Source organism: Mesoplodon densirostris, chromosome 1 (genome assembly GCF_025265405.1).
Source record: "Mesoplodon densirostris isolate mMesDen1 chromosome 1, mMesDen1 primary haplotype, whole genome shotgun sequence".
Lineage (NCBI taxonomy): Eukaryota > Metazoa > Chordata > Mammalia > Artiodactyla > Ziphiidae > Mesoplodon > Mesoplodon densirostris.
In genome coordinates, this window is record NC_082661.1 from 1,826,105 (window position 1) to 1,845,418 (window position 19,314).

Here is a 19,314-nt window from a genome sequence, read left to right on the forward strand (position 1 = left end):
CTTCTAGAAATGCTGTTTCCCAGTCTTCCCTTTCCAGTGCTTCTAGGTCCAGGACCACGAGGTAGGTGCAGTCACAGCCCAGCAGGGGAAATGAGGGGCGAAACTTGAGAGGGCTGTCACTTTTGTACGACACGCCAGACCAACACACTGCTGCTCTAGCGTCCAGACAGTGGGAAGTGGGAGATTCAAACAGAGGGTTTTACTTCCCCTGGGGCATTCCTCACAGCAGACTGTGCATACGTATCCCTCCCACTGCTGACTCTTACTCAGGGACACATCCTGACATCGTTTTCCTATTTCCTGAAAAAATGGAGATCACCCCCTGATGCCCAGGCTCACGTCGCGGCTGAGCTAGGCCACCAGCTGAGCGCTGCAGCTCTCTGGGCCCCCTGGGGGAGGCAGATGCACTCATAGGTGATTGTGTCAAAAGGGGACACAGAAAGGGGGCTCTTGGGTCAAAGGGCCTTGTCAGAGCCCTCCCTCCGGGGCAGGAGGCAGCAAGGTATGAGACTCTGTTACTTGTGGGTCAGCATGTAACAGGGGGGTTTGGGGGAGATGAGAGGTGTCGCCTGGGAAGGGGGTTGTGCTTGCTCCGTGGTATGGGGGGCTGGCGGTTCTGGCAGGGGGAGAGGAGAGCCCCCCCCCATCCAGCTTGCAGGTTACAAAGGCTCCGAGGGAGGGCACAGTCTGGGAGAAGGAGCAGGGAGATGTCAGTGAGCTGTGAGTGCAGGTTGCCAGAGTCGCCCACCCACTACCCACGGCTATTCTTGGCAGACAGACACTCCGTCAGCACCAGGGTGCTGTCTAGGTGCTGGGGTGGCAGAAAAGACAAATGCGGTGCGTGTCTTGAGCAGCTCACAACCCGCCAGAGCCGATCACGAAACAGATACTTTGTTGGGCAAGGTGAGAGCGGCCTTGGAGCTTGGGTGACCATCCAGCCCAGCTTACGGGTTTGCTTCCTCGGAGCATGGAAAACCTTACCAAACCCAGGAACTGGATGTCTTCTTTAGAAAACTGCAGGAATGGCCAACACCATGAAAGGGAAGCAAAATCAAACAGGTGTGCAGGAGCTTGGCGCTGGCTTGTCACTTAGACACCAAGGCCCATCACTGCTCTTCCTAAAAGGAGCCAGGTAAGCACTGACAGATTTCCTTAGTCCCCAGAGCTGGGGGTCAGGGCACAGGGACACGACGCCCTCAGAGCACAGGGGAGGAAGGAAGAGCCTGTGCCCTGGACTCTGTTCCCCCTCCCTCCCCTGTGCCTGTTGTCAAAGCCTCACATTCTGCCAGAGACCCCAGACGCTCCTCCTGGTGAAGCCTCCACATAGGGACCACTGCCTGAAGTCACCCCCTGACCGGTCCTGTTGCAGAAATAATTACCAGTTGGCAGATACGCCGCCTGAAGGATTCCACCAGAGCTGAATCATATGCTAAACGGACATAATAAACTAAATTAGCCGATGACTATTTGCTGTTTTGAGCACATGACTGAGAGGAGAGCACAGCATCGCCTGTGTATCAGGTGAGGTTCCCCTTCATCGGAAGACCTGCCGCCATCCTGGTGTTTCCTCCGTGCCCTCTGCATCCCAGGATAAAGGTCTTCCTCTCTACGTGGTGTCCTCAACGTCAGATGCTACAGGCGAGGCCTTCGTCCTGCTCTTTTGTAAAGATTTGGAAGCTAAATGTCTAGCATCTTACCTACTCTGCAGCCCACTAGTGGTTACAATTCTGGGGCTCCTGTGATGCCAGAGCAGGCCTTCCACACCAAGTATTCCTCCAGGAGGGATGAGGTAAATGTCTCCAGCACTGCCGTCCCCGTCTTCTTCTGGGGAACGCGGCCAGCGACGGAGAACCTGGGGCTGAGAGCAGCTCTGTTCCAGGGCAGGCCTAAGAGGAAGAGAAAACCCAAGGGAACAGGAACAGACCAGACTGTCCAGCCTGAGTGGACACCCCTGAACTCGCACAGTCCCCAGTTAGCCTCTCAGCCTGAGGCCGGATGGTTAGAGCCCCTGCCTGTCCCACCGTCCCAGGGCCACCAGCCTTTCTCTTCCTTTTTTTTCTGTTGAATCCTGGGAAAAGCAAATCCAGCTGCTGGCTGGGTTCCAGTTTTGGAGGCAGGTACCGGGAGAGGTCAGTGGTCAGGGTGCCCGTGAGCACAGATGGCTGCGCAGAGCCTGCCAGTCCTCTCCTGTGAGTCTATCAGCATGTCAGTGACCAAAGGCCCCCGTGCGGACAGCAGGGTGGCCTCTGGTAGCACAAAGGAGAAAGTCTTCCAGATGCTCCAGCCCTGCCCAGGAGTCTAGCTGGGCTGGGGCACGCGTTCAGCCAGGTGGGCCCCAGTGCCAGCCCTGCAGAGGCACTTGGGCAGACACGCCTGGCCTTGAGTCAGTGCCAGCTTTCTCCAGGGCTCGTGTGAGTCTCTTGAACCCCCCCGAGTCCTGCTCTCTGGCGACAGACAGGGACCGCAGAAGTTCTCCTGCGTCCAGCTATCCTGGGGTCACTCAGACTAAAAATGCAAACGAAGCCCCTTTGCAAGTCAGGCCATCAGAGAGGGATCTGGAGGGAGGTGGCCGTGCCGGAAGGGGCAGCACAGGGCGGGATGGCTGCAGCACCCCCCCACCCCCCCACCCCACCCCCACCCCCGCAGCTGCCTGCCTGCAGAGAAGCACAGGGTTAATTACTGTTTTGCCTAAAACATTGATTTTTTATTAGTGATGCTGATAGGATTGCCTTTCTGGCTTATCTCTTAGCTGGCTTAGCAGGTTTTTTTGGGCTGGGCCTCTTATCTCAGTTTATTTACTCAACTAAGGGATTCTCTGCAGTCCTTTGGGGAAAGCAAGTTATGATAATTACTTATCAGTCGACACAGTTTGTTGAGTGCCTGCTCATCTTCCAAGACTCAGCTCAAGAGGCATCTCTCTGGGAGCAGCTGGCATCCCAGGGCCCCTTCGGCCCCGCCTGCCTCCTGGCGGGTGATTATCTGTTTGCAGCAGTGTTTCCTATGGTAGCATCTTCCTGGCCGAGCTGTGTGCCATCTGGCAGGTGGAGATGCTCCGTAAATGCCTGAGCTGGGGGCGGGGGGATGGAGTGGGAAGCAGGAAGTTGCCAGCAGCTCCAGCCCACACTCCAGATGGGGATCAGGGGTTACCATTGGTCAGTGAAGTTTCCTGAGCCCCTCCTCCCACTTCGCAAGTTACCTCTCCCACCTGCCGGCCAGGGTTGAGCTCCTCTGTGCTCTTTGTGTCCTGGAGGTTGGGAGCCAGATCCTGTTCCCACGCCAGGTGCCTGGGTCTGATATCAACACACAGCGCACGTGCGCAAGGCCTGAAGCTGGTGGGAGCTTGGCAGTGATAAGACCCCTTCTTACCATCTCATCTCATCCACCAATTATGACAGTAATTTTGTCGACATTGGTTATTAACTTTTTATCTCCACTGATACTATGCAGTTGATTTTGTGAACTAACTGATGAGTGGTGTGTTTTTATATAGACCCAGATGGATTCAAAGCAGGTTAAAATCTATCTTTCCAGCGTCTTTTTTTAAAGAGGTAGATAAGGTTTACTTACTTTTTTTCCCTTTTTGTTTGACTTATCATTTCTGACAGCAAAGTCATGCAATGATAAAACTGTTCCCACACTTCCATCTGTAAAATGCTCTTGCCGTGGCACTGTTTCTTTTAAGTCACTGTTGTTACTTTCTCATTCTCTGCTGAAGGGTCATCTTCGTTTTGAACAAAAGATCAAGTTCATTCAACAAATTCATCAGGTAGCCTATCACTGAGGTCATTGAACTTGGCTTTGAGAATCGCAGTTCTTTGAAGCCCTGTGTCACACCAATGGAGCTGTCTCTGAACAGGGCCAACAAGTGGTTAAATTGCAGTGGAAACACCTGTGGTAAAATAATATAAATAAAAGAATCTTGAAGGAGGGAAGCTGAATTTACAAAGAAATATTTGTGTACAGCTTCATAGTGTGTGGACTTTCACAGAATTGCCTCATTAACTGACACGCACACTCAAAATGCTCACCCTGTTTGGCCCTGAACAACCATCCTGGAATGGGCAATAAATAGGCAACACCTATTATGATGGGGGCTGGTTAAGTGAGCATGGCAGATTTGTGTGGCGGTTCCACTGCCTGGAATACTAGTCTCTGATTAATAACTGGACTTGGGAAGGCCATTTAATGACAGGAGAAGTGGGAGAGCAGTGTGTGCAGCGTACTGGTGGTCCACCACCGGTACAGCCAGACCATGCCTCTGGAAACTTCTGCTTAGCTGCATGACAGAAGATCAACAGTGTCCAGCTGGGGGACCATAGGGACATTTTTAGATGCTTATTTACTCCATTTTATACCTTTTCTGTAATGTGTTTTAATTGTTAATTAAGACAATATATATTGACGAGTGTGGGGTTTTTGCTGACTTTAAATCTGTGTGTGACAACAATGAGACACCACTACACACCTGCTGGAATGTCTGAAATCCAGGACATGGACACCAAGTGCTGGTGAGGATGTGGAGCAACAGGATCTCCTTCATGGCTGGTGGGGATGCAGAACGGTGCAGCCACTTTGAGAGACAGTCTGGAAGTTCCTTACAAAGCAAAAGGTAGCCTTACCATGTGACCCAGCAGTCACACTCCTTGGTATTTATCCAAATGAGTTGAGAACTCATGTACAAACAAAAACATGCACACAAATGTTTGTAGCAATTTTATTCATAATAATAAATACTTGGAAGCAACCAGTATGTCCTTCCATAAGTGAATGGGTAAACTGTGGTACATCCAGACAATGAAATATTACTCGGTAATAAAAAGAAATGAGCTATCTTGCCATGAAAAGACACAAAGGAACTTTAAGTACATACAGGCACACCGCTGAGATATTGCTGCTTTGGTTCCAGACCACTGCAGTAAAAGGAATATGGCAATAAAGCAATTTTTTTGGTTTCCAAGTGCATATAAACATTGTGTTTGCACTACACTACAGTCTATTAAGTGTACAACAGCCTAATGTGTAAAACAATGTACATACCTTAATTAAAAATACCTTATTACTAAGAATCCCTACACAATCTGAGACTTCAGTGGGTCGTAATCTTTTTGCTGGAGGGCGTTGCCTCGATGTTGACGGCTGTTGACTGGTCAGGGTGGTGGTCGCTGAAGGCTGGGGAGGCTGCAGCGATTTCTTAAAATAGGACAGCAGTGAATCTGCCGCATCAGTTGACTTCCTTTCAGGCATGATTTCTCAGTAGCATGCGATGCCATTTGATAGCATTTTACCCACAGTAGAACTTCTTTCGAAATTGGAGTCAATCCTCTCAAACCCTTTCACTGCTTTCTCAACTAAGTTTATGTAGTATTCTTTATCCTTTGTCTTCATTTCAATAATCTTTATAGCATCTTCACCAGGAGCAGATTCTACCTCAAGGAACCACTTTCTTTGCTCCTCCCTAAGCAACTCCTTCCTCATCCATTAAAATTTTATTGTGAAATTGCAGCAATTCACTCACATCTTTGGCTCCACTTCGAATTCTAGTTCTCTTGCTATCTCCACCACATCTACAGTAACTTCTTCCACTGAGGTCTGAACCCCTCAAAGTCACCCATGAGGGTTGGAACCGTCTTCTTCCAAACTCCTGCTAAGGTGGATGTTTTGATCCCTTCTCACCAATCACAAGTACTCTTAATGGCATTTTGAAGGATGAATCCTTTCAAGAAGGCTTTCAATTTACTTTGCTTAGATCCACCAGAGGAATCGCTGTCTATGGCAGCTATAGCCTGATGAGATGTGTTTCTTAAGTAATAAGGCTTGAAAGTCAAAATAACTCCTTGATCCATGGGCTGTAGAATGGATGTTGTGTTACCACGAAAACAACATTAATCTCCTCTCCATCTCCAGCTCCTGGGTGACCAGGTGCATTGTCAAGGAACAATCATATTCTGAAAGGAATCTTTTTTTCTGAGAAGTAGATCTCAACAGTGGGCTTAAAATGTTCAGTAAACCATGTTGTAAACCGATGTGCTGTCATCCAGGCTTTGTTGTTCCATTTCTAGCACACAGACAGAGTAGATTTAGCATAATTCGTAAGGGCCCTGGTATTTTCAGAATGGTAAATGAACACTGACTTCAACTTAAAGTCACCAGCTGCATTAGCCCCGAACAAGAGAGTCAGCCTGTCCTTTGAAGTTTGAAGCCAGGCATTGACTTCTCCTCTCTAGCTATAAGAGTCCTAGATGGCATCTTCTTCCAATAGAAGGTTGGTTAATCCACACTGAAAATCACTAATGATCTGAGCTAGATCTTGTGGATAACGTTCTGCAGCTTCTACATCAGCACTTGCAGCTTCACCTTGCACTTTTGTGTTATGAGATGGCTTCTTTCCTTAAGCCTCATGAACCGACCTCTGCTAACTTCAGACTTTTCTTCTGCAGCTTCCGAACGTCTCTCAGCCTTCATAGAACTGAAGAGAGATGGGGACTGGCTTTGGATTAGACTTTGGCTTAAGGGAATGCTGTGGCTGGTTTGATCTTCAGACCACTCAAATTTTCTCCACATCAGCAATAAGGCTGTTTCTCTTATCATTTGTGTACTCACTGGAGTAGCACTTTTAATTTCCTTCAAGAACTTTCCCTTTGCATTCACAACTTGGCTAATGGTCCAAGAGGCCTCACTTTCAGCCTGTCTCAGCTTTTTACATGCCTTCCTCACTGAGCTCAGTCATTTCTAGCTGGTGGAGATGAACAGGCAGAGCACGTGGGGTTTTTAGTTTTGCATTTGGCAAAAGTCATAGAAAGTACAACATAAACAGTGACCCCTCATGCAAACTATGGACTTTGGGTGATAATAATGTATCAGTGTTGGTTTATCCATTACTGGTAACAAATGTAGCACCCAACCCAAAAGGGCGATAAGAGGGGAAACCGGGTGTGGGGGAATATGTGGGAATTCGCTGTACTTTCTGCTCAGTCCTTCTGTAACCCTAAACCTGCTCTCTAAAAAATTAAATTACATTTTAAAAATCTGTAAATGCCCATCATAGGACGTTTGGAAAATAGAGAAAAACAGAAATAAAAAGAAATTCGAGGACCTGGGAGTGAGCGTGCCCTTTCGACTTAAAGTGAGAGACGTGTGACTCTGTCCCTAAGAGCTAGCACATGCTTGGCATCTAATTGACCAAATGAAATTTGTTGACTGACTGTGTAGTGTAGAAGTGGAAATGACTGTGTAATGGGCTTTGTCTACTGAGCATCGTATTGTGAGCTGCAGCAAAGTGCTTCTCTTTAAGGCAGGAGTGTCCCCTGGTGACTGTGAGCCTTGTGAGGGCACACGGCTCTGTGCACAGGTGACATTCGGGTGGGTAAAGAACCCATCACACTTATTTCAGGGACAGTGGCCCAGGGCACAGGCTTCCAAGAAAAGGGGTTACCTCAGCCTTGTTTTCTGGCTGCTCATGTGTTGCACGAGGAAACGGCATCGTCTCCAGGGGACACCGGGCACCCCGTGCTGACCTCCCTGTCCCCACTCTGCAGGTGGTCATCACAACAGCCTTAAGCCTGTCGGCAGTGGCCCCACTTTTGCCATCACCACTGCCACCGCCACCATGGTCTCCGTGGACCCCCAGGGACTTGGGGGCCCGTCCCCCTCCAGCGTGCAGCCCTGCCACTTCCTGACCCTGGCACCCATCAAAATACCCCTGCGGACCACGCCCTTCTCTGGTAAGTACACAGCCTGGTCTCTCAGAGCCTTGGGCTGGTTCGGAGTCCACCGCCCCCCAGATTCATGGTTCCCTGCGTTCTCGTGCTGGGGGCGTCGGGGGAGGGCTCATCCTCAGATCACGCAAACGGACCTCAGTTCCCTTGACCAAGGTCATGTCAGTCAACCCGGGCATTTTCTGCCATGAAGCAAAGTGTAAAGTTTCTGTTTGAAGAAACGAGGCATTCCTTTGCTAACTCTTCATGGGGAGTGATGCACATGACCGAGAAATTTCTAATTTTCGTGTGTGGGGCTTGGAAAAAAGCAAAGGCAACATGGTGGAAAACAGTTAAGCATCGGAGTTAATAAAACACAAAAAGGTACAAAACTCAGACTCGCGTGGGGCTCTCACTGAGCCATCCCTCCTGGGCTGGCCAGCCGGGCCTGCTCTGAACACATGGAGTGGGGTCCTCCCCACCACGGCGGGACTGGTGCAGAGGTCCACCAAAGCCCGTGGCTGAGGAAGAGACAGGGTAGCCACCAAGGTTTGGAGCTCACCCGTTCGGTGGGTGTCCTGTTCTAAGTCCGCGGGGCGGAGACGGGGCTGGCAGACATTCTGGTGTTGTGAGCGATGCTGAGATGCAGGATGAGATGCGGAAGGCCTGGTCCTGGATCGGTTGCAACTTTGTTGTCCAAACATGTTCTCAGCTGTACATGCACATCTGCTAACTGTCAGCAGCACTCCATGTATCCCAGCTGTCCGGGTGAGTGCATGTTTGGGTCTGTCCTTAAATGTCGCAAAAACAGCGTTGACTTGGAATAACCTTTAGTAAGTACTGGAGTCTTGGGAACCAGCACTATTACTTGAGTTTTAGTTTTTCACGTGATACAGTAAGACTTGGATAGAAATTCTGTGGAATTATAATATTAATTCTATACTAGAGTTAACCCTAGAATTGTATACTAGCATTATATCATTAATTGTTAGGTTATCAGTGATAGAAACATCTCTAGATTGTGAGATACATATCTTTTTTTCATGGTAGAAATAGATTAACCTGGTTTCATTACTTCCCAGTTTGGGGAGTGTTTTTGGTTTTCTGGTCGTGTTTCTAGTAAATCTGATGTCGTCTTCTCCACACTGGACCTTGGCTTCTGTGTTTCTATGTTGACCTGATAAACTTGTTGGTAATAGAATGTTGTATTCTCAAGAACAAAATCTTATTTCTATTTCAGCGTGTTAGTGAACATGCAGTTAGGGTGTGACGGGGAAAATAAATAAAACACATGGATAATCTCCTGTGTGGAACATAATTTACAGCTGTGTCAAGATTCTGGTTTTAAAATCCATCAGTCCACTGGCACTTATTAAGGATGACTTACTATTTTCTGAGCAAATTAATCTTAGAAAGAACCCAAAACCAAACCCTGTGTACCCCAGGGGCGGCTTCACTCTTCATGTCTCTTATATGATTTATAAAGTGACATAATCATTAGGCATCTTTCCATGTTGGCATTTTATAAGGCTCTATAATCAAATCTGCCATAATGTGCATTCAGTTAGAAAAAGACAACCTCCATGTGATCTATCTTGTACAAAACTGCCACAGTGGACAGTCAGAAGATGAAGGGGCCCTACTTAACAGGTGGCTTCTGAAATGGCCTTTGTCTTGCTGGCATTGGTCCCTTTGATCTGAAAACCCCAGTCACTACAGGGGTTGAAACTGGGGCTGTGGGTCTGGACCAGGGACCCCAGCCCAGTGGGTGGTCCCTGAGCTCTTTGACCAAATCCCAGTGTTGGATATGGTACTGCCAGGGCTGCCCGTAAGTGGTTCTCTGGCAGGGAGGACCACCTACCCACCTAGAAGGGTTGCTGTGTCTCTCCTCTTGATGTTAGAAGAAGGCATTTGAGAGAGACTGGCCAGGTCCCTGATGAAAACCTTCTCAGAATTTCCCTTGAATACTTTGTGAAAACCAAGCCTTGAAGGAGACTGAGGGCAGACAGCTTGTCCATCAGAGCTGGGTTTTTTAAACCCCTGTTAGTAGCCCCATGGAATGAGAGCCAGTGAGACTGAAGAGTAGACTGCCTTGATTCTCAGTGGAGGTCCAGGGATTCTGCTCGGAAATCCCTAACCCCTCTGAAAACAGATGGAGTGGAGGAGGGATGGGGATAGGAGAAAGGAGGGCTGGTGGAGGGAGGGGGGCCAAGGGGATAGAATGGCATCGACAGAAAAAGAGATTTCATAGGCCCAGAAAAACACACCTCTCTGGGAAGTTTGCTCCATATTCAAATTGATTTTATAAAAGCACATGAACTTTAATTTATCTACAGATGAATAATCCTGCTTTTATTCAGAAGATAATAATTCCCATTTTAGATAAATGAGTTAGACTATTTTATTTACACCCTGAGCTTGGTGAGAAAAGCTAGATAACCTTAGAAGCCCTATGCGGTTTAGCTTTATGGTTCTCAACTGGGGGCAGTTTTGTCCCCAGCAGATAACTCGCCAGTGACCAGAGACATTTTTTGGTCATTGAAACTTGGTGGTTGCTACTGGGATCTAGAGGATAGAGACCAGGGATTCTGCTACACATCTGACAGCAAAGGACAGCACCTGTGGTAAAGGATTATCTGGCCCCAAATGTTAGTAGGGCCTCCATCAAGAAACCCTAGTTCATGTTCTAGATGTCCACCTAAACCATGGAAACCAGGACTGGTGTATGAAGAAGAAGTTCTGGTCCAGTAACTGTAGGACCCAAAAAGAAGAAGGCTCTGTGCTGGAAAGATCAGCCATGAGAGTGGCTGAATCATATGCCTTTAACAAGATTTAGGATTTCGAGTAAGACACCCTATTTAAAAAACCCCTTGAAGGAGATTGGTTCAAGATGGCGGAGTAGAAAGACATGCTCTCACTCCCTCTTGCAAGAGCACCAAAATCACAACTAACTGCTGAACAGTCATTGACAGGAAGGCACTGGAACTCGCCATAAAAGATACCCCACATCCAAAGACAAAGGAGAAACCACAATGAGATGGTAGGAGGGGTGCAATCCCAATAAAATCAAATCCCATAACAGCTGGGTGGGTGACTCACAAACTGGAGAACACTTATACCACAGAAGTGCACCTACTAGAGTGAAGGTTCTGAGCCCCATGTCAGGCCTCCCAATCTGGGGGTCCAGCAACAGGAGGAGGAATTCCTAGAGGATCAGACTTTGAAGACTAGCGGGATTTGATTGCAGGACTTTGACAGGACTGAGGGAAACAGAGACTCCACTCTTGGAGGGCACACACAAAGTAGTGTGCGCATCAGGACCCAGGGGAAGGAGCAGTGACCCCATAGGGGACTGAACCAGACCTACCTGTTAGTGTTGGAGGGTCTCCTGCAGAGGCGAGGGGTGGCTGTGTCTCACCGTGAGGACAAGGAAACTGGCAGCACAAGTTCTGGGGAGTACTCCTTGGTGTAAACCCTCCCAGAGTCCGCCATTAGCCCCACCAAAGAGCCCAGGTAAGCTCTAGTGTTGGGTCGCCTCAGGCCAAACAACCAACAGGGAGGGAACCCAGCCCAACCCATCAGCAGACAAGCAGATTAAAGTTTCACTGACCTCTGCCCACCAGAGCAACAGCCAGCTCTACCCACCACCAGTCCCTCCCATCAGGAAACTTGCACAAGCCTCTTAGATAGCCTCATCCACCAGAGGGCAAACAGCAGAAGCAAGAAGAACTGCAATCCTGCAGCCTGTGGAACAAAAACCACATTCACAGAAAGATAGACAAGATGAAAAAGCAGAGGGCTATGTACCAGATGAAGGAACAAGATAAAACCCCAGAAAAACAACTAAATGAAGTAGAGATAGGCAACCTTCCAGAAAAAAGAATTCAGAATAATGATAGTGACGATGATCCAAGACCTCAGAAAAAGAATGGAGGCAAAGATCGAGAAGATGCAAGAAATGTTTAAAAAAGACCCAGAAGAATTAAAGAACAAATAAACAGAGATGAACAATACAATAACTGAAATGAAAAATACACTAGAAGGTCCCATTTGTTTATTTTTGTTTTTATTTCCATTTCTTTAGGAGATGGGTCAAAAAGGATCTTGCTGTGATTTATGTCATAGAGTATTTTGCCTATGTTTTCCTCTAAGAGTTTGATAGTGTCTGGCCTTACACTTAGGTATTTATCCATTTTTAGTTTATTTTTGTGTATGGTGTTAGGTAGTGTTCTAATTTCATTCTTTTCCATGTAGCTGTCCAGTTCTCCCAGCATCACTTACTGAAGAGGCTGTCTTTTCTCCACTGTGTATTCTTGCCTCCCTTATCAAAGATAAGGTGACCATATGTGTGTGGGTTTATCTCTGGGCTTTCTATCCTGTTCCATTGATCTATATTTCTGTTTTTGTGCCAGTACCATACTGTCTTGATTACTGTAGCTTTGTAGTATAGTCTGAAGTCCGGGAGCCTGATTCATCCAGCTCCGTTTTTCTTTCTCAAGATTGCTTTGGCTATTTGGGGTCTTTTATGTTTCCATATAAATTGTGAAATTGTTTGTTCTAGTTCTGTGAAAAATGCCAGTGGTAGTTTGATAGGGATTGCATTGAATATGTTGATTGCTTGGGGTAGTGTAGTCATTTTCACAATGTTGATTCTTCCAATCCAAGAACATGGTGTATCTCTCCATCTGTTTGTATCATCTTAAATTTTTTCATCAGTGTCTTATAGTTTTCTGCATACAGGTCTTTTGTCTCCTTAGGTAGGTTTAGTCCTAGGTATTTTATTGGTTTTGCTGCAATGGTAAATGGAAGTGTTTCCTTTATTTCTCTTTCAGATTTTTCATCATTAGTGTATAAGAATGCAAGCAATTTTTCTGCATTAATTTTGTATCCTGCTACTTTACCAAATTCATTGATTAGCAGTTTTCTGGTAGCACCTTTAGGATTCTCTATGTATAGTATCATGTCATCGGCAAACAGTGACAGCTTTACTTCTTCTTTCCAATTTAGATTCCTTTTATTTCTTTTTCTTCTCTGATTGCTGTGGCTAAAACTTCCAAAACTATGTTGAATAATACTGGTGAGAGTGGGCAACCTTGTCTTGTTCCTGATCTTAGTGGAAATGGTTTCAGTTTTTCACCATTGAGGACAATGTTGGCTGTGGGTTTGTCATATATGGCCTTTATTATGTTGAGGAAAGTTCCCTCTATGCCTACTTTCTGGAGGGTTTTTATCATAAATGCGCGTTAAATTTTGTCGAAAGCTTTCTCTGCATCTATTGAGATGATCATATGTTTTTTCCCCTTCAATTTGTTAATATGGTGTATCACATTGATTGATTTGCGTATATTGAAGAATCCTTGCATTCCTGGGATAAACCCCCCTTGATCATGGTTTATGATCCTTTTAATGTGCTGTTGGATTCTGTTTGCTAGTATTTTGTTGAGGATTTTTGCATCTATGCTCATCAGTGATATTGGCCTGTAGTTTTCTTTCTTTGTGACATCTTTGTGTGGTTTTGGTATCGGGGTGATGGTGGTCTCGTAGAATGAGGTTGGGCGTGTTCCTCCCTATATTTTGGAAGAGTTTGAGAAGGATAGGTGTTAGTTCTTCTCTAAATGTCTGATAGAAGTTGCATGTGAAGCCATCTGGTCCTGGGCTTTTGTTTGTTGGAAGATTTTTAATCGCAGTTTCAATTTCAGTGCTTGTGATTGGTCTGTTTGTATTTTCTGTTTCTTCCTGGTTCAGTCTTGGCAGGTTGTGCATTTCTAAGAATTTGTCCATTTCTTCCAGGTTGTCCATTTTACTGGCATAGAGTTGCTTGTAGTAATCTCTCACGATCCTTTGTATGTCTGCAGTGTCAGTTGTTACTTCTCCTTTTTGTTTCTAATTCTGTTGGTTTATTCTTCTCCCTTTTTTTCTTGATGAGTCTGGCTAATGGTTTATCAATTTTCTTTATCTTCTCAAAGAAACAGCTTTTAGTTTTATTGATCTTTGGTATCGTTTCCTTCACTTCTTTTTCATTTATTTCTTATCTGATCTTCATGATTTCTTTCCGTCTGCTAAGTTTGGGATTTTTTCATTCCTCTTTCTCTAATTGCTTTAGGTGTAAGGTTAGGTTGTTTATTTGAGATGTTTCTGGTTTCTTAAGGTAGGATTGTATTGCTATAAACTTCCCTCTTAGAACTACTTTTGCTGCATCCCATAGGTTTTTTTTTTTTTTTCTTTTTTTTGCTGTATGCGGGCCTCTCACTGTTGTGGCCTCTCCCGTTGCGGAGCACAGGCTCCGGATGCGCAGGCCCAGCGGCCATGGCTCACGGGCCCAGCCGCTCCGCGGCATATGGGATCCTCCCAGACCGGGGCACGAACCCGTATCCCTTGCATCGGCAGGCGGACTCTTAACCACTGCGCCACCAGGGAGGCCCTCCCATAGGTTTTGGGTTGTCGTGTTTTCATTGTCATTTGTTTCTAGGTATTTTTTGATTTCCTCTTTGATTTCTTCAGTAATCTCTTGGTTATTAAGTAGTGTATTGTTTAGCCTCCGTGTGTTTGTATTTTTTACAAATTTTTTCCTGTAATTAATATCTAGTCTCATAGCCTTATGGTCAGAAAAGATACTTAATATGATTTCAATTTTCTTAAATTAACCAAGGCTTGATTTGTGTCCCAAGATATTATCTATCCTGAAGAATGTTCCATGTGCACTTGAAAAGAATGTGTATTTGCACAAAAAGGAAACCATAAACAAGATAAAAAGACAACCTCCGAATGGGAGAAAATATCTGTAAATGAAGCAACTGACAAAGGTTTAATCTCCAAAATTTACAAGCAGCTCATACAGTTCAATATCAAAAAACAAACAACCCCATCCAAAAATGGGCAAAAGACCTAAATAGACATTTCTCCAAAGAAGATATACAGACTGCCAACAAACACATGAAAGAAGGCTCAACATCATTAATCATTAGAGAAATGCAAATCAAAACTACAATGAGATATCATCTCACACCGGTCAGAATGGCCATCATCAAAAAATCTACAAACAATGAATGCTGGAATGGGTATGGAGAAAAGGGATCCCTCTTGCACTCTTGGTAGGAATGTAAATTGATACAGCCACTATGGAGAACAGTATGGAGGTTCCTGAAAAAACTAAAAATAGAGCTACCATACGACCCAGCAATCCCACTACTGGGCATATACCTGGAGAAAACCATAATTCCAAAAGAGTCATGCACCAAAATGTTCACTGTGGCTCTATATACAATAGCGGGGATATGGAAGCAACCTAAGTTTACATCAACAGATTAATGGATAAAGAAGATGTGGCATATATATACAATGGAATATTACTCAGCCATAAAAAGGATTGAAATTGGGTCATTTGTAGAGACATGGATGGATCTAGAGACTATCATACAGAGTGAAGTAAGTCAGAGGAAAACAAATATCGTATATTAACGCATGTATGTGGAACCTAGAAAAATGGTACAGATGAACCGGTTTGCAGGGCAGAAATAGAGACACAGATGTAGAGAACAAACGTATGGACACCAAGGGGGGAAAATGGCGGGGGGTGGTGTTGGTGGTGGGATGAATTGGGAGATTGGGATTGACATGTATACAGTAATATGTATAAAATGGATAACTAATGAGAACCTGCTGTAAAAAAATAAAATGAAAAATAAAAAATAAACGTGAGGAAAGTCAAGTAAATAAATACATACATACATACAAACCCCTTGACCAGTTCCAAATTCCATCGGAAAGTGGGTTTTCTCTTCCTGAGTGTCGCCAGCGTGTGCAGCCAAGTTAGTCCCTGCTACTGCTCTTCCGCAGGAGCCCGTGCACACCGGGACTTCCCGTTGGCCTCATGCTCATGGCAGTCTGTTCACTCGCCTGCCCCTTCCCAGCTTGTGAGTCCCCCGCTGGAGGGCCCTGTCACCCTGTCCCTGCCCAGCCTGCAGCGGCTCCGGGCGGTTTCCCCAACCTCAGGTCCATTCGCTGTATTGGACATCCAAAGGATGAATCCAGCTAATTCCACTTACTCGCATAATCTCTAACGCTGTTTCTCTCATGCTTGCTCCTGAATCAGGGGCACGGCAGAGGGCAGCGTGGGCAGAGCAGAGGGTTTACCGTTAGAGGTCTCATCGGAGGGCATTCACACGTGGGCTGGGAGCCAGCGGTTGAAGGAGGATGAGCAGACAGGGGCGGGGGTGGGGTGCTCTCTTCGTTTCCTCCCAGCAGGTCTCAGCTAATCCACTTTGCCTCATTCCCATCTATTCCCTGAAGCCTTGGAATTTCAGGTTATAGAAGGAACACTTTCGGGGGAAAAGCATATCTTGTACCCTATCTATTTCTTAGTTTTTAAGGAGAAGATGGAGTTTATCTGGGGGGAATGGAAGACGTGCAGAAGGATTTGCCCTAGGGAACGGAACTGCCTTCCTGGCCCTCTGCAGGCTGGAGCCCTCCAGACCTGCACTCCCTCACCTGCCCCCTCGATGTTACAGGGAAGTGGGAAGTGGGAGCCCACATTCGGGAGGTTACAAGCACCAGGCGACTCCAGCGTCTGCCCCTCTTTGATGAAATAAGCGAAGTGATTCTCTTTTAAGAGTGATGGTAGCTATTTTCAGAACTTAGCCCACCATTTCATAAGCATCGAAGTGGAAAGGGTAAAATATGAGTGAGAGCTGTGGTCTCCAGTACAGCAAGTGACTAGCAAATACCACTATTAAAAAGTACCATCTGCCTTGGAAGCCATTTACCACCTGTTCTTTTGCTTCCAGAACAATTTAATGGTCTAAATTTAACATTTTGTCCTGCCACAGAACAGCTGGGAAGTGACGATTCTTTTTTCAATCAGGAACTTACCAGCCAGGCTACATCACGAGGCAGGAACGTCTGCAAAAGCCACTTTCCGTGCAGCCTCTGTGGGGCTGTCCAGTCATCCCATGAGCGGAATCCAAGGATGCTGAAATGGGCTCTGTAACCACAGTAACCCAGCCATTTGGGGATGCAGCCTGTTCTCTTCTTATCCAGGAATTGTTTCCTCCTCCACTATAATAAAAAATGTCATAATACATATTAACATTTTGGAGACTTGTAGAGACAAAAATACTGCTGCAATGTAATTACTTATACCCCAGAGTGCCTGAGACTCAGCTGGCTTCTGTGAGAAAGACATATGTGTTTCTAATGGAGAGAATGAGCTGCTTTTAGTAGAAACATTATTGGATTTAAACAAACAGAAAAGGACTTTGTATAGTTTGTTATCCACAAGTGAACTCATGCTATGGATGCAAGATACAAATAGTCAGTCAAGCAGGTGATAACGCGTTTGGGCCGTGCCGGGTGCAGACGTGTCTAAATGGAGGTCCAGCTGTGAACCCTTCTATCAGCAAGTCAGCTTGTGTAAGGTTGTCCCTCTACAAAAGTCCTCCTGTGACCTGTGTGCTGCGGCCACCCTGAGGGACTGCCATCACTTGAGCTGTATTCTTCGTCTGCACTGTTAGCTCCAATTCACTCTTTCTTTGAAAAGAAAAATTGGCAACCCAGCACGCACAGAAAAACATGTCTATGTCTATGCCAAGTACAAAGAACACTGATACAGTAGACCCCCAAGGACCTCCCACTGAGCCCAAGAAATGGATGTTTCTGTACCCCTAGGGCTCCTGGGAGCCTCAACCCTCCCCAGCAATAATTACTCTCCCAGATAGGTGCCAATCGTTGCTATGCTGTTTTTGAGAAATAGGTTTACATATGAGCATTATTTCTAAACAATACATTTCATAGTTTAGGCGCTTTTTGAATTTTACATAAACTTCATCATAGTTCGTGCATTCTTCCGTGATTGCCTTTTTTGCTCAAAATGATGTATTTTTTTTTGTAAAGTCCCTGCTGAGGCTTGTAGTTGTAATGCAGTCACATTCACTGTGGCATAGCATTTGTTGGTTTGTATGAATCCATGCAGTGCATCATCCATTCCGCTACTGGTGGCATCTGGACTGTTTCCTGAAATGTCAGGAACAATTGCCCGCTCTTTCCTTTTGGAAGCACTTTCCTCCCCTTCTGATAATCCTTCCAGGTTTGGGGTGTGTGGGGGGGTCTTTGCACAGATCTGTAGAGTCTGGGCTGTGCAGGACCCTCCCTCTCTGGTCTCCCAAGTGGTCTTACCCTAGGTAGTAACTAATCCCAACTTTATCTCAGTCCATGTTTCTCCCTTGAGTGCTAGGTTGATAGACTTAATTTCCCACTGAACACATGCAGTTTCTGATGGACACCTCAAGCTGCACTTTTCTATAAAAGCAGCATCGATTTCCTACCCATGGTCCTGCTTATGAAACAATGCAAAACACCTGGTTTCTCCTGTAGGCTTCTGGGAAAACCCCCTTCCACTAGCACTCTCTCATTCATAAGTAGCGCCCCAGTCTGTCCAGTGTCTGCACCCAACACCCCAGGGTCACCCTTGGTTCTTCCTCCTGCCTGCTAACCTCACATCCACCCATCAGCACTGTCTTCCCTCCTAATCTGCGTCCCAAGTCCAACTTCCTCGTCCAAACGGATACCACCTCTTGACTGAGCGTGCTGCACAAAATCTCTCTGCTTCCACCCACCCTTATCAGCCACTGTTCCCTACAGGAGCCAGAGTTCCCTTCTCAAAAATGTACAGCAGGCCAAGCCTGCACCTGCTTAAGACTCCCACTGACTGTCTCCTGTGGAGCTTAGAACAAATTCCAGACTTCTCCCCAGAGTCTCTGGCACCCACCTTTTGTGGCCCCAGCCTGTGCTCTTGCTGCTGCTGGCCACTCTCCCTTCTCCCACCGAGCCTCAAGCACACCCAGCCTCGCTGCCTCGAGGCCTTTGCACTGGCCACTGCCCTGCCTTAGAGGCCCTCCTTCACCGTTCAGGCCCAGCTGAGAAGCACCCCTACTTTCTCATCCTAAGGACCCTTGGGAATCAACTCCCTCTCGTCACCTGTTTACTTCCTTGATAGCATTTCTCATTGTCTGGAATTACCTCAGTGTCTGTTCCTGGCTTGTTTCCCTCTGCTGCCCTCCCCCATCCCCGGATATGTGAGATCCAGGATGACAGAGGCCTCTGTGTCTTACTCACCATGAGTTCAGGGCCAAGGTCAGTGCTTGGTGCAGAATGGTCTCCCCTTGGCTCTGCTGAAGGGGGCAGTCTGCTCCCCATGTTCTCGAAGGGAGAGAGGAGGGGGTGGGCCTGCTTGAGGATGTCCGTTCAGCACCCCCACCCTGGCCCAGTCAGTCCTCACAGGCAAGGTGGGAATCGGGGCAGCCACCCACGCGCCGGGGCTCCTCGGCGGTGCTCACGGCCGCAGAACCTGGCTGCTGACGTTGCTCTCCATCTCGGCGTTGATCGGGACATCCAGTCAGGATGCCCGGCAGAAAACCACGCTATGCTGTGAAGGACTTCACAGGAGCGGCCAGCCCCCATTGCTACCTCCTTGAAGTCTGGTGCGTCCTGAAACCCCAACTTTTCACCCTGAAAGTTGGCGTGGATCCCATGCGGCTGATCCATTCTTTAAACGGGGGCACAGAGTGGGGGGTGATTGAAGACCTCCTTACCTGAGCTCCAAAGCCAGGAAGGGCAGAGCGGACCC

At 46.7% G+C, this 19,314-nt stretch overlaps 1 protein-coding gene across 1 annotated transcript in view; it reads left to right on the forward strand.

Moving 5' to 3' along the window:
• Positions 1 to 19,314, forward strand: part of TCERG1L (transcription elongation regulator 1 like) — a 205,553-nt gene that overhangs the window by 32,230 nt on the left and 154,009 nt on the right. Inside the window, exon 4 of the mRNA XM_060093664.1 lies at positions 7,536 to 7,721. Coding sequence (XP_059949647.1) covers positions 7,536 to 7,721 — 186 coding nt within the window. The remainder of the gene's footprint in view (positions 1 to 7,535; positions 7,722 to 19,314) is intronic.